The sequence below is a fragment of the Cydia splendana genome, chromosome 5, assembly GCF_910591565.1.
Source record: "Cydia splendana chromosome 5, ilCydSple1.2, whole genome shotgun sequence".
Lineage (NCBI taxonomy): Eukaryota > Metazoa > Arthropoda > Insecta > Lepidoptera > Tortricidae > Cydia > Cydia splendana.
In genome coordinates, this window is record NC_085964.1 from 3,522,332 (window position 1) to 3,549,008 (window position 26,677).

The 26,677-nt window shown below is 38.5% G+C and overlaps 1 protein-coding gene across 2 annotated transcripts in view; it reads left to right on the forward strand.

Annotated features, from left to right (window-relative positions):
* LOC134790442 (leucine-rich repeat neuronal protein 1-like) overlaps positions 1-26,677 on the forward strand; it is a 341,152-nt gene that overhangs the window by 226,268 nt on the left and 88,207 nt on the right. For both annotated transcript variants that reach the window (XM_063761247.1, XM_063761246.1), the window contains exon 5: positions 23,203-23,241. In XM_063761247.1, the coding sequence (XP_063617317.1) occupies positions 23,203-23,241 (39 nt within the window). The remainder of the gene's footprint in view (positions 1-23,202; positions 23,242-26,677) is intronic.

Here is a 26,677-nt window from a genome sequence, read left to right on the forward strand (position 1 = left end):
ACTTATAGAGTATTAATATACAGCTGGGTCCGAGTTTTTCCTTGTATTTAATAGCATCTTACTTACAAACGGAAAAACAAACCATTTATCAACTAAGCTCTATAGTTTCTGATTACTTTTTTCCTTTTTCTTTTACTACCGGCTTACAGATCTTATTTTTAAAGATTGTCCATCTTAAACGCTATGACTTAAGAGGAATAAAAAGTATTATTTCAGCATTCAGCTGAGTAAAATGAGCGCTGGAAATTATTTATTCGTATCATAAAATTTAACTGCTTCGCTGTCTAGACGGCCATGTCCGACTGTAGGCATAAAATCGGTTCGATTTGCATTATTTTGTGCGGTTAATGTTTTTGATCAAGTTAAGACAGATTTACGTATTGATAGGGTTAGTTTGACCCGTAAGGTTCAAGGTACATTAAGCCAAGAGAAAGTTTGATATTAATTATGTTTAATGGTTTTAAAGAATGTTATACCGGGTGTGGCCTGTAATATGAGCAAAAAATTAAATAGTATGCTGTACTCCTCATATTGACCAACATTTGTTCAGCGACTTTTAAAAATAACTTTGGGTTTGATTTTTAATACACTTTAAAGTTTATTCTAAGACGCAATGTATTGCGAATGTTGTTATGTTTAAGGCGTGACAAGCAACGTCAATCACAATGATATGGCGATGGCGTCCATTGAAGATAATATTTATTTTGTATGAAAAATAGGGAGTCTAATACATCATAATTTTTAAAAGTTGTTGAACAAAAGTGTCACCGTTTGAGGAGTACAATCTATGTTTTAATTATTTGCTCATGTTACAGGCCACACCCGGTATAAAATATTCCACCTTTTTGTTTCTCATTGATATTTTTGTACAGAAGCCCTACCACGAAAAGCGAAATTTCGATTTTCGTTTCAAGTTTATGATAAGCAAGTTAAGTACAGTCCGCAATACTAAGCTAACTTAGCACCGTTGCTTACAAATTTATATGCAGGGAGGTACATTTTCTCTGCAGCTGAGAGTACATACTAAGTGACTTACGAAAATAAATACTAATTAGGAAAATAAACATTATTTAATAAAGTGATAGTTGCATTAAACATAAACATTATACCCGCAACAAGTGTTTCACACATATTAAATCATAATGATAATAAATTATTAGGACTAAGATTATAAAGCCGGTTATATCCGGATCGGTGTTTATTTACCCTGACCCACATTGATCCCACTGATCCCGAGCAAACAATGCAGCGTAAATATTTGACCCTTTGTTGACCCCACACCTTGCGGGCCTGTGGTCCAAGAGTGAAGCGGTTAGCTCACGATTTCACGGGCCAAGTCGCGGACAGAACGTTTTTTAATGAATATGGGCCCGATTCGGATTTTGAAATAGGCATCTATTAGACATCTTATAGACATCACCAAGATACGATAACGATATGTTTGAGATCTAACCTGTAAAATTTGACATTTGCGCGATTCTGGAGATACTGTTGAACGATTTCCACAGGATATGACTTAGAGATCCAATTCAGATCTAATAGATATCTTACTCTATCTAACGTAAAAGTGACATTGGTAGCCCGAATTGCGCTGCAAAAGAGAACTAGTTGATATCTAAACTATAACGTATCTAGAATGGATCTAGTACGTGTCGTCTCTTGTGAATGTCTTGAAGTTCGAATACGGCAGTATATCGGTCATGCACAAGCAAGTTTTACTGTGGAACCAACCCAGAAAACTTTGCTTATTTATATACTTTGGCCGATTAGGTAGATGACTATGGGATACATAATTTTCTTTTTCGCAAATTCGGGAGTCATGCCATAGTACCTCAATGTCACCTCGCAAAATTTGGCTACGGGTAGAAAAAAATACACCGTAAGATGCTTATGTTGAAAATTTATTCAGAATCGTCGTGAGAAAAAATTAATGTTCAACACAAGTGTTCATTGTCAGAAATTGAATCGGCGAGAAGCAAAAAGGTTTCGACTTTCCTTAGCTATTTGCTTTAAATATGTCACTCATTTTAATATGTAAAATAAAATCTCTTCTCAACGTCAACAATTTACGTAAATATTTATTTGTGTACCAACCTCTGACATTTCAATCGAAATCGATTTACCATATTTTTTCAGAAAGTTACTATGTTTATTCGAGCTTAAGTCACTTTATTATTTTATCAGTAATTCCATTCGTATACTAATTTAGCTGCCAGCGCATAAATATGTATGCATTCCACCTCTAACCTCCGTAATCTGATGCGGTTGACACAGGCGGACTTATGACATACATATGCATGCCCAGGGAATTATACGTGATTAGGAGCACCTGGTTTGACTAATAGGTATGCCACAACCTTATTGGATGCTATATTAGTGTGGTGAGATAAGTTATTGGAATTAATATATCAACGGTATCGGCTTTAATGCCGTGACACATTTTACGTAAATATTTCTAGATGAATGATAATTTATTAAAAGAAGCGTCAGCTAACGGAACTGGCAACCACAACTTTACTGAAGATATCTATCAACTGAGATGCCAGTAGAACGAACTGTGTGCATTATTATTTATTACATACAATACATTATTTAGTCACATTAGTGGCTGTAAGCATTAACCACTGGACTCCTGAAAAAAAATGCTACGGATCTAAAACTAGGTTTTCATATCGAAACTGTCGAAAGCCGATAATCCGAATAAAAAAAATACAGCTAAAGTTTTCAGTCAGCTTTTGGGATTGCAAAAAGATTTTTTCCCACAATCCATGTAAAAATTAAAGTCGTTAACTCGCATTATTTATCCTTCATAAACCGAGTTACAACCGCATTCACCGCTCACAACACGAGTTATGTCCTCTAACCGTCCATCGCAGACGCACATATCACGGCAACTTCGGGCTCTCGAGACCGTTAATAATAAGTGTCAGCGGCAGCTAGAGCACTCTGGCGGTGTCAGAAAAAGTGCCAGGTGCCGGTTATAAATAACACTAGTGTCCAGCGCAGTTTAGTATTTGAATAAAGTTGGCGATGCGTTTTCTGAAAGCACTGGGATGTAACTTTGCTCGGATTATAGTATGTTGTTTGACTTTTTAGTGCTTGAGTGCTGTGTATGGACTTGTAGTGCATTGTTTCGATATTTAGGACTATTGATAGGTGTTTTATAGTTTATTTAGTACGTAATACTTTTGTGTATAAGAAAACAAAAGATTAATTAAATTCATTTCTACGAAGTTATGACAATATTCATGGGGTTTTCTGTGTTTTTACTGGTATGTTACAACCTTTAGTTTTTCTTTAACATATAAATGATACCAAATTAAAATAAGAAAAAGTTACATTTTCCCTATCTTTTAAGAAAACAAGATATTTTTATAAATCTATATTGAAGAGAGATGGACTGGCAAAAAATATTATTGCAGAAATACACTTCGGGGAAAACACTTAAGACGGTCAAATATCAAATATTCATTGGTCGTTTATCGTAGCTAGGCCGCGAGGTTTCCCGGCGGCCATATTGTATTTATTCTGTCAACACGCGTTGTTGGCAGTCAACAAAATAACTGGATGGCTTCATTAATCTCTTGTCTGCCAGGTCAATTCGAACGTGCACATGACATCAAACTGATATTTGAATAATATTGGAATCATGTTAGTTGTCATTTGCTCGTTCATTTCGCTCTGACTTGTCCGTACATGTATTAGTGCAAGCGAGATGCCCAGAAAAGACGCCCAGAGGGATTCAGAAAATAAAACAATAATGTAATTACATTCATATAATTTGATATGGTATTGTAAAAATATACCACGTCTAATTCCGGTGCCAAAATGAAGTCTGTCAGTATTTCAAAACATGTAGAAAGCTAGTTTAGGAATTCAACGTCGAATTTGTCTAAACAAGTTATGTCTAAGTTACCTTGGCGTGCATTCCTAACGGCTGAACGGCGCGAGTGAATCGAATTCACGTGCAAACCAAAGCTAAGCGAGATCTTTAATATCTATCTACGTGTACATAATACCAACGCGATGCAGAGAAGGATAGAATAAACAGGATATAAGCCTCTCCGTTGCCGCAGCTTATGCTCTTATGTTGCAGCCAGTCAAGTGATCGCCCTCATGAGGCTGTTTTTGGCCGGTAGTAAAAAGACCGGCAGTATTAGAAGCAGTTGCATAAGCAATTATGTGCGTTTCTCCAGAAATTTCTTGCCTCTGAGCTAAACTGTGGAATGAACTGTCGCCCGCAGTATTTCCTGACCGGTACGACCTTCAAACCTTCAAGGAAAGAGCATTTTAAATCCCTAAGCTAGCAAGCTAAAGCCCTCTGGTGTTGCGGGTGTCCATAGGCGACGGTAATCGCTTACCACCAGACGATTCGTCTGCTAATTTGCCTCCTTAGAAAATGATTGTTTACATTTTGTCTGAAGCCGAGCGATAATTTAGTAGGTATGCTTGCTTGCCATCGACGTGGTACCTATTAAATAAAATATAATCGATCATAGTTACTCCGCCAACATCAATATTTCCAGCTACATGCTGGCAGTGGCATGATCATCAGCAACAGTTACAACGGCTTATTTTGCTAGTTTTCGGAACATTCGACTCAGTTGTGTTCGATTAGCGTTTGGAATAGCAGCTCTGGCAAGTCGGTAAGTTGCGTTGGACTCACCGTCGAACTCTTGATTTACGAACACAAATTCGCGCGATGCGCTATTATGCTCAGACTTCAAAGACAGAAGTTTCCTCCTGTTTACTGTACTAACTAGGACTAGAATTCTCTCTAAACTTTTACCTCCGATGACTATAAGCTTCCAACTAACCCAGGAAAATCCCAACAAAAAATATAACAGTGGGTAGGTTAAAAGTGAAGCCTAACAATTAACAATTGCTTATGTATCGCAAATTCTTTTCCCAGAAACTTAATTTGTCTATCCATTTCGGAGATAAATATGACTTTTAGTTAGTTAAGTTATACTGAGCATTTTCCGTAAGTCGACAACCATTGTGCCTATTTTGCGTGAAAACGAGGTAACACTACTCTAGCCACCCCAGCTCCTCCATGAAACCTAGCAGTGTCTTCAGGTTGCTAACTGCCTCCTTCAGAGTGAACGGCGTCCCTAGGTATTGGTTCCTGTATACTTCTACCTGTTTACAGTGTAGGAGAATATGTTTTGCTGTTTCTTCTTCTTCCATGCACGTTCTGCACATGGGGCTGTCTGTTTTACCCATATTATGTAGGTGTTTGTTTAGTGTGTTATGTCCAGTGATTAATATGACTTTTATATAAATCCCTCATGCCATCAAGTCACTTCGCCGTATTTGCGCAAGTACAGCATCTCATTGAATGCAACACAGATATTCGTACAGAGCGAGGAAAAGTGTTACTATTTAATCCCATAAAATACCATCTCCGTTCCGTCTTAGATAAAGATAAAGATTAGATTACTAGGTATCCAATAAATTAGATTAACTTTTGATCATTGACCTTTCCTAAAGTTCCAGAACTCAGATTAATAAGATCAATCCCTAAAACAGTTTTATAAAATGCCTAACTTTTAGCGTAACTATTAAAACTCTCTTTGTTCTCGCTCGAATCTCGAATATCTCGATGCAGCGTAATCTGTCATTACGCGCGGCTATTCGCGCGCGGCGAACGAGGAGTCATAAAGACGGTAAACATTCTCGAGGGTTGCCCTTACTCAAATTCGCACTAAACATCGACTTGGAAATTACGAGCGCCCATTTTATATATACGTCTCGTAATATTTTCGGCTGTTATTCTTGTTGCGTGTTTAAATGTGTTCTGTCTGTTGTACTAACTTGTGAAATTTATGAAATAATATTAACTGCAGAAACTTAACTTTACACAAATACCCGTTATTATTCCTACACTCTGAGGATGTCATTTATGAGTTGTAAATCACCGCACAATCAGCATATTTTACATGCAAAAAAGACAAAATCGTAACTTGCCGGACAAAAGCGGACCTTTCGGCGCACTTCCTCTCGTAAAACTAACCTTCGCACATAACTCGATCATAATTCACACAGGCGTCATTTGGTGCGCTATCTTAGTAACCCCGCGGATCTTTACGATCGGCTTCTGCGCCCGATCGCGATAGGCAGAAGCCAGGATAGGCTGAAGGGTTCTTTAATGAGGGATCTGATGTTGAGGAGATTTTCTGGGAGATGCCACTTTAGAGTACGTAAAGCTACGCATGTGTGTGTATTTGTATAGACGTGTTTTGATGTGGGGTTAGGAAGGGTACGTAATTTGTGGATTAAGGCAAGGTGTGTCGCGTTAGGTAGACTCAGTGGATTTAATTGGGAGATTTCGATAACTATGTTTACATTTTCTCTATGGTTTTTACTACGTCGTCCAGTTTAGTTTTATATTGCTAAATTGTTCAATTAGGTACTAAATTAAAAAATCTTTTTATTACTGTATAAAATGTGACTGCTTCTATTTACAGACGTTTAAAACAAAAAGTATGACAAAACAATGTAAGTATAATGAAAGATTTTTTTAAATAAGTATAGGTACATGTTCTATAAATATTATTGTATGAAAAAATGACACCTCGTAATCGGACCTACTTAGTTTTTGATGTAGTTTTAAATACATCTAAGATTTGGGTTTCACTAGGTATCGGATAGTATTAAAGTATTGGTATTAAAGAGACTTAGATGAGAATACCTACATAATATTGTAATAAGGCACACTCTGCCCTAGTTCGCAAACCGTATTATTACATATCTGTCCCGTAAATCATTGTCTAAACTTCTGGATTCCCCCCGATTTCTTCGCCGATTCCGCATCTGTCCCTATCGGTGATCGCTTAATGGAACTTAAGAGAATACTTCTAAGGCTGCTATTTGTATCACAGAGCAACCAATCGTCTCAAACAAACCAGTTTAATTGCGACTTTTATAAGTAACAATACAGGTTGAAATTTTAATCACCAGCTATACTCTGCGAACCTAGTGAGTTTACGAGGAAAATCTCCAACGCAGCCGAGTCGGGCATGCTGCCGGATACCGGGCGGGCAGTATCCAATGAGGATTACCTGCACCTCTGACAAAAAAAAAAAAAACAGGTCATAATGAACAACTTTTACTATGGGACCAATGCCGAAATCGCGAATAACAATTTGGCTGCCTCATAGAAATCAGCGGCATCACATCAGCCGGAATTCATCATCTCAGCCATAAGAAGACGTCCAATGCTGAACATAGGCCTCCCCCATAGACCTCCATACGTACCGGTTGGAAGCGACCCGCATCCAGCGCCTTATGAAATTGCCGGTTTTATGAAACGGCTAAATTTGTTTTCGAGATTTTGGCATTGGTCCTATTTTTTTTATTAGCCTACGTCTGTGTCCCACTGCTGGGCAAAGGCCTCCCCTCTCCCTTTCCAATCCTCCCTGTGCTGAGCAAGATCCCGTCAATCCTATAATAAAAGTTATTCGGTATGACCTATAAAGTAGATCATAGAAATTCAATGGATTTGACTCAAGTCCACGGTCGCGCTTCAATAGTGTTTCCGGTATTATGTAGCATCAGGTGTTCAGCAGAAATAAATAATTTAGACGTTTGTGGATTTCAGTATTTTAAAGTATCGTACATCGACAAACGAATACAAAGAATAATCGTACATCGACAAATGCCGATTGAAAAGAAAAATGTATTGGGATGACAGATACAACGAAAAGTTACGTGATCTATTCCATACATTATTTTTTTATTTTTTTTTAACATAGATATCTGAGTCGGCCGGAAAAATCCGGCCCTATTTCTCATTACCCTAAAGGCAAAAGTTTTTATAGCTAGTACAATTCTGCCGCCAGAGTGCAGCACTACCGACTCAGTAAATTCATAGACTAACTTATACTTACTGTGCCTTAAACTGTTTTTCGACAAGTTTTCACAGACAATAAAATATGACATTGATGCATCAAGGCGGTTTGTTAACAAGGGCCTACCGGTAAACGCGAAAATCGAAATTTAGTAATCTGCCTCTTTATCGCTCGAATATGCAAGAGTGATAGAGACATTAGATAACGAAATTTCGATTTTCTTGTTTCGCGGTAGGCCATGTGATTGACGTGACGTGTGATGTGTCAATGTGGTTTGTTTACTGTATGTGCCACAAAGGTGCCACCTACGCAGAGCTTTGCCTAATATTCCCTATTGTTACTTAGGCCAATACTAGGCCCATATAAGGTAAATAAAAATCGGGCAAGTGCGAGTCGGACTCGCGCACGAAGGGTTCCGTACCATATAAAAAAAAACAAAAAAAAAAAGCAAAAAAAAAAACGGTCACCCATCCAAGTACTGACCACTCCCGACGTTGCTTAACTTTGGTCAAAAATCACGTTTGTTGTATGGGAGCCCCATTTAAATCTTTATTTTATTCTGTTTTTAGTATCTGTTGTTATAGCGGCAACAGAAATACATCATCTGTGAAAATTTCAACTGTCTAGCTATCACGGTTCGTGAGATACAGCCTGGTGACAGACGGACGGACGGACGGACGGACGGACGGACGGATGGACAGCGAAGTCTTAGTAATAGGGTCCCGTTTTACCCTTTGGGTACGGAACCCTAATATGCAGTCATTTTAGAATTTCTTGTAGGGTCTCGATAGTAGCCAGAAGCGATGGCTAGGTAAGAATTGAGAGTAGCACCCCAGCGTCGTGGAATCCAATACGGCCAGCGGATTTATTCGCCACCCGATACCATCGCGATACGGCCGCCGACGACACACGTAATTTAACTCCGAATAAGGATTTATTCCCGTATCAAAAAGAAATTATAAGAAATCCTGTACCGCACCATTGTGGCCAGATTCCTTTAATAGGCGGCCCAGGATCTCATGAGAAATATATCCGCGCGCTGAGCCTTTAATGTTCTTCGTTCTTTACGAAAAAGATATACTAGAAAACGTTTTAATAAAGCATTGAACGGTAGCGTTTCCACGAAAAATATGAGCTAGATTTCGGGAGAATAACCTCACCGACGGAGTAAATTGCGAAGTAATGTAAACACATTTGTGAGATAGAAAAATTGTCCGGCGAAGGAGAAAGTAATATATGACAAACGTTTAATAATGCTATCTCTTACACTCGTTTGGTTGTTCAATACTCTACATAAGAAGAATCACGAACATTATGAATAACATTAAGCGTAAGAAAATAGGTGCAAAAGCTAGACGTTTGTGAAATAGGGCTTTAATATTAATGAGGTCTCTAAGGGTTTGATGGAAACTTTATAAATATGCTAATGTGTATTTTAGAGTAGAATAACGATAAAAAATTTCATGTACGTAATTTAATCGCTTTACATTGCGACGCCGCGGGCTAATCTTGGAAAATCTCCTCGCATTACATCTTGAGTCGAAGTGTATGGGGTAAATTGGTTTAAGCAGCTTTTATTTATATCTACCGAAGTTTCTTATGAATTTCCTGACAGTAGAAAATCCGTTGATAAGTTAGGAGACTACGTTAAGTCTATTAAAATACGAGAGCTGATTATTATATTATCTTTGGCACAATAGAGCGGTTTTCTTAACCAGCGCGGTGCACGGTGGCGTCGGTGGCGTCCAGATTCAAAAAAATAAAATAGAATCTACATAAAGACGAGGTCACTAAGCCCTAATTATATCTTATTATATAGGTAATTAATATCTGGGAGACATAAAAACTCAAAAATGCGAGTTTTTCCAGAGATAAGACCTTAACTAGATCGATTTTTCGCCCCCGAAAACCCCCATATAGCAAATTTCATCGAAATGGTTAGAGCCGTTTCCGAAATCGCCGAAAAATATATATAATTAAATAAATATATATACAAGAATTGCTCGTTTAAAGGTTTGTTCTAGGATACTTGACTTATTAACACACTCGTTATTGCGTGTGTTGGTTGCGCAATCTGCCGCCATCCGTCTGGACGGACGTTGACGGATGGTCCGCTAATGAAACAACACGATCAAGCCTGCCTGACAGGACTACTTAGCAGAAAACCCTGGGTTTAGGTCACAAGTAAACCCTACCTTATCTTACCTTCCTTTCCAGAATTAAAATGAATCTAAAGACAAGCCATATACACTATATACAGTTTGTAGTGTGTGGCAGACCGAAAGAATTTGTACCACGCTCTGAGTCTTTGTGTCGATGTTCCGCCTTAGGATCTATTTTATGAAAATAGACCCAGACATGCGAAAGTCGAGACGACAGTAATAAAATGGTGAAACTTGGCTTAAAAATGTCTATATCTATTTGTGTCTTTTATTTAAAAGTAGAATGCTGAATTCCGTTGGAGTTTGGAGGTCACAATTTTTCGTCTTTAAATGCTGGAGAAAATCAGACCGCAAACAGACTGAAGAGTAGTACCAGGTACATTCTTGCGTCTAAGTTGCTTTTGTTTACCTTAAAATTAGTTTAGTAACTATGAGAACTTTAAGGAGAACGTCAGGCAACTAACCGGGACTTTAATATATCTAGAAGATTAATGACACAGTTGAACTTCGGACATAAAACTAAGACAAGTTCCATCCGCAATTTTACATAAACGCTCTCTCTGCCATTAAATTTTCAATCCCGACTGTAAGAACGAATTCGGTCGCTGTCGCCGCATCATAAATCTAAACTTTACAAGCTCAGTACTAAAGTAAACGACTCGGGAAATCCGACTCGCAATTAAATAGAGAAATCGTCTTACGTAAAGTGCATTTTTCAGTGGTTGTTTGGGGCTGACGCGGCTCCATCTCTCATGTGTGGCTTAGCTCGGTGTTTCACGAACACACGAGCCAATATTAACTCTCCCGGCCTATGAGCTCCTGGTACTTTTAACGAGTTTCTTTGGTTTCCATGCGCACGTCTTGGATATTATTTATGAAAACAAACGGCTACGGCTGATTTATGAAAAGCAATTGTAAAGAAATTAAGGTAACTCCACGTCGTTAAGTACTTACTTAAGCTTAACGAGAAAAGCTTGCACAAAGGCCTAATTTTAATATTTATTATCGAAAGTTTAACCTAGACACTAATTATAAATACCTTTCAGATATCAAAAACCGTAATGGAGTTTCTTTTGTTATTTCTTAACGTGAATCAATAGATTCCTTTGACCAACGACAGTATTATTTAATCGTCATTATTCTCAGTAAATGCCTAAGTGGAGTCTGCCCTTGAGAGGCCTCCAGTACAAGAACTATGATGAATGATTCGCAGAACCGACGACATCGAGAAACATTAGGCGCTGGCCTTAGTTCGGTTCCAAAATACGTTCCGAGCGCTATTTAGCGAGCGTAGAAAGGCAATTTTCTATCCTATTTCTGTCGGAACTTGGAATTATCTGCTATCAATCGGACAAAAGAGTCGAATGAACAAACTTGTTTCTCGAAAGGCCGACAATTTATCACGGGCATCATTTGTTTCGGCAGACGTCAGCTAGTATTGTTTACGGTGCGCGAAGAATGCTCAGATAGATTTGATTAAAGTGCGGAGACAAAAGAAAAGTGCGTCTGTTCAGTTCTCAGGGGGTGGGAGGGGCGAAGGCGGTGGGAGGGGGTAATGGGTGTCGAGAGGCAAGGGTCGTGAGTGACACTTGAAGTTGTAATCATCCTTGCTGCCTTTCACCCGCGGCTCTGTATTTTTGTGAGCCTCATTAAAACTACGACCCACCGCACCCGGTAGTGATGGCATCAGAGAATGAATTGCGAATTCGCATACCATGTTCTCTCTCGGATCCCTATCTTTCTATAGAAATAATTATACCGTCTGCCTGTATTATTCCATTCACTTCCTGCATGGAACGAGCAATTTGTTATCTTCAGCACACGTTTGTTTCAATGTTAATTAAGCGGCCGCCTCTAAACTTAATAATTTATTAAGGTAATGAAAAAGCCTTATCAAATGAAATGAATTGGCATAAAATATTACTTTCACTAATTACTTTCGGCAATTAAATGAAGTGACACCTTAGTAAACATAATTTGGGTTAATAAGTTCAGGGTGGGGTTATATATAATTTTAACACATAATAATATTCAACGAAAATAGTAGTAATATTATTACTTCTAAACTGAAAATTAAAAAAGTACATATAACTATCCAATTATTTTAAGATTTTTCGCTTTTTTAAATACATTTTCTACACAAAAACTTAGTTTCCTTTGTGATTTCTTTGTTAGCAAGCGAGCGATTTAAAACAATTACGATTTTTAAAAGTTATGACTTCAGTCTTTACCCTAAGTCACTGTTAAGGTAGACTCTGGACAAAACATTTTCCAAAATATGCCAAACAATACCTACATATAACAAGAAATATTATTTGAAAAGGGCATCCAGTCTAAATTGATAAACTTTAGATGACCAGTTTCCCCTTTGTGACCCTCCCATGTTTTCAAGGGTTCTGTGACAATCACTCTATCTTGTGAAGTGTTAAGAGTTAAGAAAGTTAAAGAGTCTCATGCTTTCAAATGCACTTGACTTGAAAATGTATCCATATGGTAGTAAATTCACCAGTATTAGGGATATGGTATACGGCGGGAGACTTCCAAATACAGTGCTGGTCAATAATATAAATATCTATCTATAAACTGAAATAAAGAAATAAATCTCTATCTATAGATTTAGTTTAGTTGTTGTTTAGCTCCTAGTGCTAATATAGATAACGAGCTAGCTTGGGAAGCGAAAGATCCCAAAAATGAACCACGAGCGTAGAGTGGTTCGAAAAGTGAATAGATAGATAGCATTTATTGGTAAAAAGTGACGTTTTTTGGTTGAAGAAATGTCACTTTTGACATTGACAGATCAGTATCGTATCGCTGTGACTTCTTATAAGCATTGTTCGAATCGGGCCCTAAGCTGAAACGAAGACCTTCGCTAGTTCTACTACAATAAAATTTGGCTTGGCTCAACACCTTTTATCCAGAATAGTTGTACGAGTATAATTAATGGCCAGTGTGTACGCTCCATTATTTATGAATTCGCGTTTCATTTGTGGCCATTACGTACCGAATTAAATAATGCGATATTATGCCGTATTTGTTTGGACTCAATTAGGCGAGCGCATTGTTGGCTTTGGACAGCCGGTTAATATTCAGCGAGTTGGTGTGTTCAATGTGAAAATGAGTTTAAGTTAGTTTAAAAATAGAACGAAATTTTACGCGACTATGTAGTCCACGTGAGAGCTCTTAGGATTCGACGACGGAGGAAAGGGTGTGGCGGTGGGGAAGGGCATCGGCGGTACTCTTCGTCTTCTTCTTCACGTTGTCCCGGCAATTTTGCCACGGCTCATGGGAGCCTGGGGTCTGCTTGACAACTAACCAAGACGAAGGTGACGGCGGTACATCGATCATAAAGGTCGAGATGTTACGATTCCTCGAAATTACACGCGAACAGTTTTTATTACGTTTTTGTCTCACATTATGCAGTTTTTTAGCGGTGAACAAAAAACACCGGTGAGTCTGCTTTTATTGTACCTTTGTGATTTTGAAAATCCTATTTCTTAATGTTAAAGTATACAAGACCCCAGTTCGTAACGTTCGTTCGTAGAGTTGAAAGAATATTATCTGAACTAAAAGTTTCCTAATAAAGTAAAGTCTATTCGTTTCAGAAATGTATTTTACTTCTAAACTTTCAATTACTTATTAGTCGTTTGACTTTCGAGTCCAGAATGAAACTGCCTTTTCAATAGAAAGCTACAAGTTACACGTCATATAGATAGCTTCAGCGTACATTTTTACGCTTTGCAAAAACACGCCAAGTCAACAACAACAAACGGAATAGCGTTCCGTATAAATGAACCTCTCAGAAAATATCGAATACAAACGTTATATTTCGAAATTCAAAGAACCAGCGTTGCACCGGCGCGGCGATGTAACAATCGAGTGTATTCGTACATCGCAAACACTGATTTAAAGCGAGATTCGAAACGAAACGTTCGACAAAGGACGCGAGGTAACGACTTCCTCGATATTCGACCGTGGCGATAACTGGCGATCAAAAGTGTTCGAATGTAAAAGTGCAGGGAAATGATATTTGAGTTTTTCGTTGGATGCGAAAATAATGAAAGCAGGGATGGGGTGAAAGCATACGTGAATTACAATAAAAAGTTAGAGTCGTGCCGGGATTTGTTTGATGTCAAGTTGGAGATGGAAATGAAGCGTAGCAATATAATGAAATCATGTACGTTATGTGTACACATTTTAAATAGACTACAGATACTTGTTATTTCTTTTGCGAATGATAATGATATTAAAGTAGACGTTGAATACTTATTATTAAAGTCCAAAACTGCAATTATTACATGAACTAAAATGAGCTATAATGCAAAATATAAGTCCCTAATAACAAATAATGTCAGGAGAAAATCAAAATACAGAACTAAAAACACGAGTATCTACCGCGTTAAAAATGGACTCTGCACGAAATGCAATAAACCTAGCTGTCAAAATACTTTCAAACCGCCTTATCAAAGCACTAGATTTATATCTACCCTGGTTACCTCGAATCATCCTTTCATTTTCCGTGAAAAATTACCCCAGTGAATGGCAGTAGCCCAGTTTCGGACGGAAGTCACGGCACGAGTTGGCGATTTGGTGCAATTTGCGGGGCAACTTGGCCCGTTCACTGCGCTCGCTAATAAACAACTTGGCCGGTGCTCTGCTGGACTGAACCTCGTCTAGTTAACCCACGGCGATGTTGAGAGGTAGGAATTCGTATTTAATAAAAATGTGTAACGAATCTGACACAATTATATTTTAGGTGTAAAAGCTGTTCTGATAGGTACTGATAAGTATATAAATGGGCCAAGTAAATAAATTATCAATATCAGAAATCAAATCGACTATAACTCTTTAATGAAATACACTATGCAATTATGAATATACTGCAAGTACCTAACATTACAAACGGCGGAATCTCCCTTGATTTTATATATTATTTTATTATGACTAGAAGCACTTAACCCTCTAATGAAACAGGTACCATTCCTATCCCTCATCTAACACTATATGAGTCTAAGATTTATATCAACCACTATAATAGCGTTGTTCGATTACCCTATATCTGTTACGCTTCTCGAGTTCACGTTATGCTGGTTGCCCTAATAACTGGGCTCATGTAGCCGATCAGAACTTCTGGCCAGGTCCAGTAGGTGAGTTGGCCAATTTGCAGTAAATAAGAATATCGGCCGCCTCGTTATCTGCCCTCGTAAATGAGGTAATGAGGCGGGGTGGCGTGCACCGTGGCCTTTATTTGATAAAAATAGGTTTCGCGAGCTTTGCGGCCCTTTCAGTAAGGGATGATGAGTATGGTGAATAGAGGTAAGTAGCCAATAACTATGTTATTAGTTGTAACTGATGATCAGGTAAAGTTAGAGGTAGACTGGGTGGAAGAGAAACATTTGTATGGGATTATCATACTGTTTCATTTGCCTCGTAGGTACCTACATGTTAAATTATTAAGCTTATGCTTCTGGACTCACCTAAACTTACCTTGTTTATTTCTATTAGGAGAGATAAAATGTAGTCTTAGCCGACTCTCCTTACGTTAAGATTTAATTACACTCAGTAACTTAGTACCATGCAAGACGAAGAACTACTCCACTAGAAGGTAGTTTTATGGATGACGCACGCTAGAACGGTCCGGATCCGGGACGAGGCGTTAGTTTTCTATAGAAAGCATCACGTGATCACCGATCACCCGTCCGAAAATGAATTATCGAACGCCTAGACCCGGACCGGTTCAAGCAAAGCACATTCGAATAAAAATTGTTAGCTAATTTCAATAATTTCTAAGAAAAAAAAAAACTTATTCTTAACAATTTATAGAATAACAATAAGTACAAACTTAGGCACAACGAAATATTTATAATATCCGAAACACGTGTATTGTATTAAGAATAACGAAAATAAAATAAACGGTCCAGTTATTCCCAATGAAAATGTAGGTAACGGAAGTTTTTTCCGACATATAATTGTTTCACCACGATCCACATTACCTACAGAGTTTTTACAGGGCTGCGGGAGACAGGCGGTTTAGCGGAACTCTGCCATTTTGTCCGAGAGGTAGAAAGTTCATTACATTTTTTATTTTATTTTGCCGTTACCTATTTAAATCTGACAATAACACACACAACACAATTGACTATTGACAATAATTAATATTATGTGTAGTAGGTGGTTTGAAAATGTGATGTCTATTTGATGCCCAAACTTTTTCATACACTTTTCGTCGGGTAGTTGTAAATCTCTGTTTTGACATTTTGCTGGGACATCAGTTAAACGCGACCACGACCAGTGAAACCTGTGTCGAAACGTCCTGTGTAAATCCGTCTATAAATGTGAGTTAATATGTGTTCAAAACGCGAAAGTTTTAAATATTATATTTAAATCTGATTGTAGGCATTATAAAAATATCATTACGGAAGTAGGTGTGTAACATTGTCTAGCTTACGGCCGTCAAAGATAAACCAAGACTTTAAAGCATACCTTTAGCGGATTATTAAGTTAATTAAGTTGAAATTTAGTACACATATTATTATGTAAATTAGTGACCTAAAGATGGACATGTTTTTTTTTTAATGTTAAAATACATAGGTTTGAAGTTATTTAAGAAAATAGCCAAAAATGACCATTCCCCCCCTCCCTTTATCTCCAAAACACCTGGGTCTAAAATTTTGAAAAAAAAACACAAAATAGTTCTTTACCAATAGATGACAGGAAAACCTATTAGAAATGTGCAGTCAAGCGTGAGTCGGACTTATGTACGGAACCCTAGAAACGCGAGTCAGACTGGCACTTGGCCAGTTTTTAGGGTTCCGTACCCAAAGGGTAAAACGGGACCCTATTACTAAGACTTCGCTGTCCGTCCGTCCGTCCGTCCGTCCGTCCGTCCGTCCGTCCGTCCGTCCGTCCGTCTGTCACCAGGCTGTATCTCACGAACCGTGATAGCTAGACAGTTGAAATTTTCACAGATGATGTATTTCTGTTGCCGCTATAACAACAAATACTAAAAACAGAATAAAATAAAGATTTAAATGGGGCTCCCATACAACAAACGTGATTTTTGACCAAAGTTAAGCAACGTCGGGAGTGGTCAGTATTTGGATGGGTGACCGTTTTTTTTTTGCTTTTTTTTTGTTTTTTTTTTTTGCATTATGGTACGGAACCCTTCGTGCGCGAGTCCGACTCGCACTTGCCCGGTTTTTAAAATATCGAAAACGTGGTGAATCTAGGTAACATATTTTACGTCCAATTTTGACACAACTTTCTTACTGCTTACCTAAAAACCCCGCCTCAAAATGTATCCGGTTTATACCTACAAAAATTTTTTACGTCTACAATTTTTGGGCGCTTTATGTATAAAGTTAATTACAATTTTGACTCCGATTATTTAGATTCCCGCACTAAATACTCGTTGCGAGTCACAAAGGACGAGACAGTTCTAATTACTACACGGTCCGATATGCAAATCGGTTGCTTTGTCTGTAATAAACACGCGCGGTCCGGCAAATTGCTCCGTCTACGAGACCCTTAATAAACCACTTGCTAGATGAATGGCCAGACGTTCAAATTGGCTATCTTTTAGTTTTTAGGACGCACTAGCCTGAATGACAAAACGGAATCTATTCATATCTCACAAGTATTTTTGAGTAATTGGATACGTGACTAAAACTTACGTTTACTTAGAATGCTCAGTAGCGAGCGACGTTAAAATTAGATTCCCAAAAATTTGTAGTCCATTTATTATAACCTTTATTGACCTTCTTCTTGATTAAAATAACTTGATGCCTTACTATAATTTCAGAAGCCGTTTATTACCCGAAAATTCAAAGTTACCCGTATGAACTTGGTTCTTTAGTTACTTCTCATAGGGCAAAAGCCCTAAAACTTCAAGATATTGTAAACCGCAACGCTCAGCTCGGAGCACTAATGAACCCTGTTATCAAGCTACCTTAACCACAATGGCAATTCATGTGCGAGACAGTCGTAATATCACACAACTGCACTTGACGTGCATTCGTGGGCACCATCTTTGAGATGTCTTGTCAAACGCATCCACGGAAATAAAGTATGGGAGATGCGAATGCAGCCGTCCCTGTCGTGCATTGTTAGAAATCATGGCTAATTTTATAGTTTATCTGTATGTAGGTTCTGGAACCCGTTTCTCAAAAGATTGTAACTTGTCTTGTAACTTGTGATGTCACTTTTTGACAGCTTTTGATAGAAAGGGACTTCCACTTGTATATATTACAAGTTTCAAGCTTTTGAGAAACGGGCCCCTGTGCCCCGTTTATCAAAAGCTTGTAGCTTGTAATACAAGTGGAAGCCCCTTTCTAACTGGTCTGCAACTTACACGAATGTGTTGATGACGCTTAGTTTGATCCATAATTGCAAATATTTAAAAGTTAATAATCAAAATTCTTTCATTAAACTACCTTCTGTAGTATGATTTTCAATAGTAGGTAAAGTAAAACTAAACGGACTTCATGAGAAAAAAGGTACGTGAACATGAGCTTTAACTTAAAAAAAATAGAAGGCAAACGGTAAGACTAATCGCTTACATACCGGCAACTCCAGAGAGGCGTTGCCGGTGTTTAAGATGGGAGTATGCTCTTTCCAGAATCCCCTCGTCGCGCCAGTCTCATCGTTTACCAATTTATCTTATCATGCGACATCTCGTAATTATTGAACAAAACACGGAAACGCGTGACAAAAAGTTAGAAAACAAAATGAATACGAAATTCGGAACGGTGTCTTACTCAGGGTGCCAATTAATTAATACGGGAGAACTCTCAACAAGTTTGCTTTTGAACGTACTGTTAGGTAATGAAGTTAAAAGCGGGGAACTTCTTTGTCATATTACTTAATTAGCTTATGGAGTATTAATTGTTTACATATGTGGAGGAAATGGAGATTTCACATGGATTTAACAAAAGGTTTCAAAGCTACTTATAGGATGAAACTCTATCTTATTAAATACGGACAATAGGGGAACGTAGAAAGTTTAGAAAGTTAGGTGCGCTACTAATGGCAGCCTAATAAAGTTTTCTATTACATTTTCCCCATTGCTCAGACATAAATTTGTTAAACTCATTGTCAAGCATAAATATGATTAATGATAATGGACCATCTATTGCAATTTCTCATCCAATAAGATATTCAGAAGGAGATTTCAAAATGTACAAGATCACAGATACAAAATCACGGGACGTGGAGCATGATCGAAACGTCGATATCAAAACAAGCTTGCATTTCGTTTATGTACAAACTTCGCCTTCGTGCTCTGACTCTCAACGGTGTTCTTCTCTAAATAACTGAGAGAAAGCTTTTAGGTCCTAGTTTTCACTTTTTTTAATCCTCTCCTAGCCATTTACGGCCACAGTGACGTTTTTTCCATGCCCTATACCTTAATCTTCTAACTAGTGACTGTTACAGCCGATTTTAGCTGCGAATATGTACACATCGCACATCAGCACAACTTACACATACCTAACTGTATTGTAATAAATCATTATAGTATTTCACTAACACCAAAACCAGTTACAAATACTTAACGTAACATAATAATACTCCCCTCAATTCCTCTTAAGAGCGCTCTTACAAGAAAAGTCGAAATAATGCAAAATTGATGATACTAGTCGACGAAATTCAGGACTTTGCGCTCATTATTAGAAACAATGAGTACTTGTTCCAGTAAAAGCGTCTTCTTATCTTTATAAATATCGTTGTAAATATTAGAAAAAGGACTTATTAAATTAGTAATGATTTTTTTTCTGATGGTCGTTTCCGAAAAACCCCGTGAAGCACTGAATGGCGAGCTCTTATTTGGAAATGTTGAGAATTTTACTCTGCTAAACCTGGCTATTTTGTATTACTAATACCCTGTACTTTAGGCATATCAAACTATATTTTTCCTACATACCTTTGAGAAAGAGAAAATCAAAGTAAAACGAACTCGATTTTCTCTCCGAAACAAGTGTCAATTCCTACGAAAATCTACTTAATATCGAAGTCATTTTCATACTCAAGCAATCTGCAACGTTTGCTTATACTGTTGGTATACATTAGTGTTTATGAAATTCTACTATAATTTTTTGGCAATTTTTTGAAAACTACTCTATATTACCGATGACGCGCGCTGCGCCAGCTCAGTGCCGCGGCAGAGCTTGTAGAGGCAGGACGTGTGTCGGTCGGCTCCGCACATTTTCAACGGCGACGACGAGGTTTTTTATCATTGTGTGCGGCGGGCGCCGTGTAAAACGCTATACTGTGTGCGTGTAAACCGCAACGAGAGACTTTGATCCTAGCACTGTTTTTATAGTATTATAATTTATAATGGTACAGTTTAATAAACTACCGGACAGGATTAAAAATATTTGAAACGACCTGACATTCTATATGTATTTATTTGACTCAAGATAGTACTCAGGGTCTGATGATGGAGCCGGAAGGTGGTCACCGGTACCAATCAACCATGCAACTAAACCACTTCGTGTTTAGGCTCGTTTTATTCATCTCAACAAGATCTTTGACACAAGATAGTACTCAGGGTCTGATGATGGAGCCGGAAGGTGGTCACCGGTACCAATCAACCATGCAACTAAACCACTTCGTGTTTGGGCTCGTTTGATTCGGCTCAACAAGATCTTTGACTTAAGATAGTACTCAGGGTCTGATGATGGAGCCGGAAGGTGGTCACCAGTACCAATCAACAATGCAACTAAACCACTTCGTGTTTAGGCTCGTTTTATTCGTCTCAACAAGATCTTTGACTTAAGATAGTACTCAGGGTCTGATGATGGAGCCGGAAGGTGGTCACCGGTACCAATCAACCATGCAACTAAACCACTTCGTGTTTGGGCTCGTTTGATTCGTCTCAACAAGATCTTTGGCACAAGATAATACTCAGGGTCTGATGATGGAGCCGGAAGGTGGTCACCGGTACCAATCAACCATGCAACTAAACCACTTCGTGTTTAGGCTCGTTTGATTCGTCTCAACAAGATCTTTGACACAAGATAGTACTCAGGGTCTGATGATGGAGCCGGCAGGTGGTCACCGGTACCAATCAACCATGCCACTAAACCACTTCGTGTTTAGGCTCGTTTTATTCGTTTCTATGAGATCTTTGACACAAGATAGTACTCAGGGTCTGATGTTGGAGCCGGAAGGTGGTCACCGGTACTAATCAACCATGCAACTAAACCACTTCGTGTTTAGGCTCGTTTGATTCGTCTCAACAAGACCTTAGACACAAGATAGTACTCAGGATCTGATGATGGAGCTGGAAGGTGGCCACGGGTACCAGTCTACCATGTAACTGAACCACTTCGTGTTTGGGCTCGTTTGATTTGTCGCAACAAGATCTTTGACACAAAGTAGTACTGAGGGTCTGATGATGGATCCGGAAGGTGGTGACCGGTACCAATCAACCATGCAACTAAACCACTTCGTGTTTGGCTTCGTTCGATTCGTCGCAACAAAATCTTTGACACAAGTTAGTACTCAGGGTCTGATGATGAAGCTGGACTGTGGCCACGGGTACCAGTCTACCATGTAACTGAACCACTTCGTGTTTGGGCTCGTTTGATTTGTCGCAACAAGATCTTTGACACAAGGTAGTACTGAGGGTCTGATGATGGATCCGGAAGGTGGTCACCGGTACCAATCAACCATGCAACTAAACCACTTCGTGTTTGGCTTCGTTCGATTCGTCGCAACAAGATCTTTGACACAAGTTAGTACTCAGGGTCTAGGCCCGAGAGCTAGGGCCGAGATTGACAGGTACCCGTCGCCACCTTCGCGCTCCATCATCAGACCCTGAGTACTACCTTGTGTCAAAGATCTTGTTGAGATGAATAAAACGTGCCTAAACACGAAATGGTTTAGTTGCATGGTTGATTGGTACCGGTGACCACCTTCCGGCTCCAACATCAGACCCTGAGTACTATCTTGTGTCAAAGATCTTGTTGAAACGAATAAAACGAGCCTAAACACGAAGTGGTTTAGTTGCATGGTTGATTGGTACCGGTGACCACCTTCCAGCTCCATCATCAGACTCTGAGTATCACCTAGTGTCAAAGATCTTGTTGAGACGAATCAAACGATCCTAAACACGATGTGGTTTAGTTGCATGGTTGATTGGTAATGGTACCTTCCAGCTCCATCATCAGACCCTGAGTACTGTCTTGTCTCAAAGATCTTGTTGAGACGAATCAAACGAGCCCAAACACGAAGTTGTTTAGTTACATGATAGACTGGTACCCGTGGCCACCTTCCAGCTCCATCATCAGACCCTGTGTATCTTCAGTGTCAAAGATCTTGTTGAGACGAATCAAACGAGCCTAATCATGTTACTACATGGTTGATTGGTATCCGTGACCACCTTAATCATCATCAGATCCTCAGTACCAGTTCGTTTTTAAACCCTCGTTGATACAAACTTTACAACCTATAGGTACCAAATGCAATGACGAAACATGTAAATAAGCGAGTAGGTACCTATAATTTCTTTCGAGTAATATACCTTCATAAGTACGAGTATGGGGCTATTCATAAATTACGTCGTTTCAAATGGGAGGAGTGGGGGGGGGGGGGTCTGGACATCGGATGATGGTAACATGACGTAGGAGGAAACAGATTCATCCGAAGCTTGATTTTTGGATGATTTGAGGGGTGGGGGGGGGTCAAAAATCGTCAAAAATAGATGACGTAATTTATGAACAGCCCCTATGTACATTTGCACTGCATTTAGTATTTTCGTACTTACCAAATAACAGTTTTAGAACTTTAAAAGTTAAGTACAGTTAGTGTTGTTATGGTTGATTTCAATATGCTTCGCGAAGGATCAAGAATGTTTAATCCATCATTGTAGTGCGAGTGTGGTAGAAGGGATCGGCGTACTGAGCTCGCACGGCCTGCCGCAGCGCGTAAAATACCTAAACTCGCTCAACGCCGAAATGTAATAGCGCTCTTAAGGACAGCCCGATTAAGTCACATTATCGCTAAAATAAGTCGAAACTCGAGACGTTTTCCCCTTACTCTATGCCAATGTGTAGAATTTTGACTAATGAGCTGTCAATCCGTCAGTCTTAATGACTGTAGGACCTAATTAATATTTATGATCCTGTGTTAAGCGAGTTACTGGAATAATTGTGAGGTTGTATATTAATGGCGTGTTTCTTTGCCCACAGGATGCTGTAAAGGCTGTTGAACAAGGCGTCAGAGTCATGGTGAGTGTTTATTTTAAGAATTCTGCGTATTCGCAAATACGTCATCAGCATGATTTATGAGAAACCGAGCGAGCTTTAAACGGGGCCGATAATAATAACTATAATAAGCTTTTTGGATTGCTTTTATTATACATCTACAAAAAAACAGTCGCACTATTACTCGATTCTCACTTTCTGCATAAATTAAATACAGAGTAAACTAATTTGAGAGCCTTTTCTAGTCTTGTAATTTTGAATTTTCAAGGCGCGATATTATAAATTGCGATCTCGAAATCCTTAGAATCGTATTCTAAACACCATTTACAATTTTACAATTACATAAACAGTTATATCAAATATTATATTTAATTAGTACAAGTATGTGAATGCCGTGAATCCCAATGCCGTGAATATGAGATACTACTATTACATTATTAATCTAATAAGAGACTGTACCCTCGGTGTTATTCCGCGCATTTTCCAGCTACTAATCAGGAGGACGTCAGTGATTAGAGCAAGCTAATCAACGTGCCTCCAACGCGCTGTCAGCTCTACGATAACACGCTGGCAATTAACAAGCACGTACAAAACAACTTGTGAATGAAACGACACGTAACGGGTTATGTGGATGAGGTGTGTCCACACCAGGCAAAAGAAAAGTATCGAGTATGTGACGTTGACGTATCTGTAGTATACCCGCATAACTACTTCTAATAAAGCTAAAGGTGACATTAGGATAACTATAGCAGCATTACCTCATAACTCAGCTGAAACGTCGGAATTTAAGGTAAAAAGGTTTGTGTAATTAAATATGTGTACAAAACGCGAGAGTAAAGTGTTATATAGCAGCATTACTGTTACAACGTTACAGTTGACGCGGGTGATTCCGGTACTTGGCATGATATGTCTTTGATAAAAAGCTTTAAATACAACGTTATTCTACAGTTTTTTCTAGTTTATTAAGAAAGCCATACACGTCGCGTCGATACCAAAAGTTAACCTTTTATTTATCATTTTCTTGCGACAATAGCATATTAATTATCATGCCATATTTATTATGCTTGTTTAGGCCGGGGTCAGCAAACCACAGATAGCATACGGATATTTTGAGGTACAATTGTGTTTCTTCTAATTTGTCAAAACTACACAACTAAACAACTATGCACTACATACAAATGTAGTGCATAGTTGCTTTCCTTCGTATTTTCACGGAAACTTACAAACGTGTCTTGATATTTCATTTAACCTCTGTACTTTATGTACCGAGACTGACTGAAATAGCAAGACACGTTCGTACGTTTCCGTAAAAATACGAAGGAAAACAATTATGCACTACATCAGATCTGTACCTATACACGATAGGCGTGGAGTTCAAAGGGTTAAGGAGTTATACTTCAATAGTGATATAGTTGTTCAGCCTTAAACTGCGATGCATTTATAATAAAATAGTCGAGTTCTGGAACTAGTGGAGCCAGAACATGGACTACCATCTGGCGGTGGCAGCCAGAGAGCAAACTTGGAGAGACTAGTCTCGCACAAAGTTCCGTGCGTCAGAAACATGTGCGAGCATATACCCATTGGTAGTTATCGAACTACGTGAACACTTCACTATAATTTTGTATTTCTTTTTATATTTTACTGAGGAAACTTCTTGTTCAAATAGTTGTGCAGGAAATTTTAAATATGCTATTACTTAGTGTCCCACTGCTGGGTAAAGGATTCCACCCTCTGCTTCCACTCGTTCCGGTTTTGAGCTACATCTGGCCAGTCTCTCAAAGGAGTCGAGTTTTAAAATGCAGCAGAAAAAATAGCTGTTCAACCTTTTTTATTTTATTCCGTATTTTTTTTTACCGTAAAATAATAAATCTTTCGTATTCTGTGACACAGGCATTTTCTCGTAAAAAAACTATACCATCAATTACCCATAATAATTAAAAGATGTAACATGATAGGGGCAGGGCACGACCACTTAGCCCTATCGCAGCCTTTGAACCTAAATAACGGCTTGCATTATTGCTTTAATTGAACCTAAGCCAACGACCTGCAATATCAGATGTCTTGCGAAATCGAATTGAGCCTAATTAAACACTAATCAAATGATAGTGTATAATGTAGTGGCTATTAACACTGGAATCTGATTGGATACAGCTAAGTTAGTTTAATAAAATAAATAAAGTACTTCGTTCTCAGAAATGAAAAGTTTAATTAACTCTTGATTGAGGCTAACGTATAATACACTAGGTTATTTTGTGGTCGTGATCCCGAATGTCAAAAATGTATTAAGATGGTCATACCGCACAAGGTTTCCCATGGGACTCACCCAAACCTTGTCACCAGTACAATGATGTACCTAATACCTATCAAAATCACCCGGTGTAACGATGATTTCATTTTTATTTTAAATCTCATCATTATTTAAAACGGTCAGTGCATATGCCAAAAAAGTATCTTATAAAAATTAAACGAATTCGAAATATATCTAAAATACTTCGCTTTTCCATCAATATTCGAACTCTAACCTATTTCAAACGCATGGGCGCATTCCCATTCCGTGCATTTCGAAAAAGGAACGAACACCAAGTTTAAACACTCGGCGCCAAACCAATGAAGTGGAGTCGATTGCGCTTTGGAGCGGTCACTTGTACTCTTCCCGACGCTTTGTCCTAATTGCGATCCTCTGTGCGATGTCCGCGCGTAACGAACTTTACAACTCCCATTCTTTTTTTTAAGTATCCGACCTTACTTTTCGAAAATAGAACGCTCTCCCGAACACTCGGAGCCAACGAGAAGTTAAATAACAGAAACGTAATTCAGAGTTTTGTTTGAAGAAAAATGCAAACGGAGAAATTAAGCGAGGGCAGAGAGAATATTGAAGTGTTCACCGGCTCGCGAAACAGCTCATTACTCATAATTAGCTCTCGTAAACTCCGTTCGGCCGGTAATACTTTTTGCAATTACTTTTAATTACAAAAACGAGTTAGCAACACTATTTGTAATTCGTGTTTACCGAAATTACATTATGCATTCGAGAAATTACATCTCGAGAAGCTGCAGCGTTTTAATTCCGTAGACAATGTTTTCATTTGCAGTAATAACCGAGTCTCTCTGGAAGATACAGACGTGGTATAAAAGAGCAGTGTTAAATAAAATTCTCGGCAAGTTTTCTTCGCTTTGATGGGAGACATAATTTGAATTAATTGTGCTCTATAACTTTGGGAATAAAACTTTATCATAATTGTAACGAATGACATATCAAGTTGATGACCGTAGGCAAGGGAGCTTATATATTTGCCTCCTGCGACACTCTTCAACAATTATTATATTTCGTCTAACTCAACTTCAGAATTTATTGCGTGAATTCGTAACGTATTCGTGAGTATAAAATAAAAGTACATTTTAATAGTTGTCGACATCAAGTTTGAAATTTTAGTTCGAAACCGTTGAGTCGCGTTGAGAA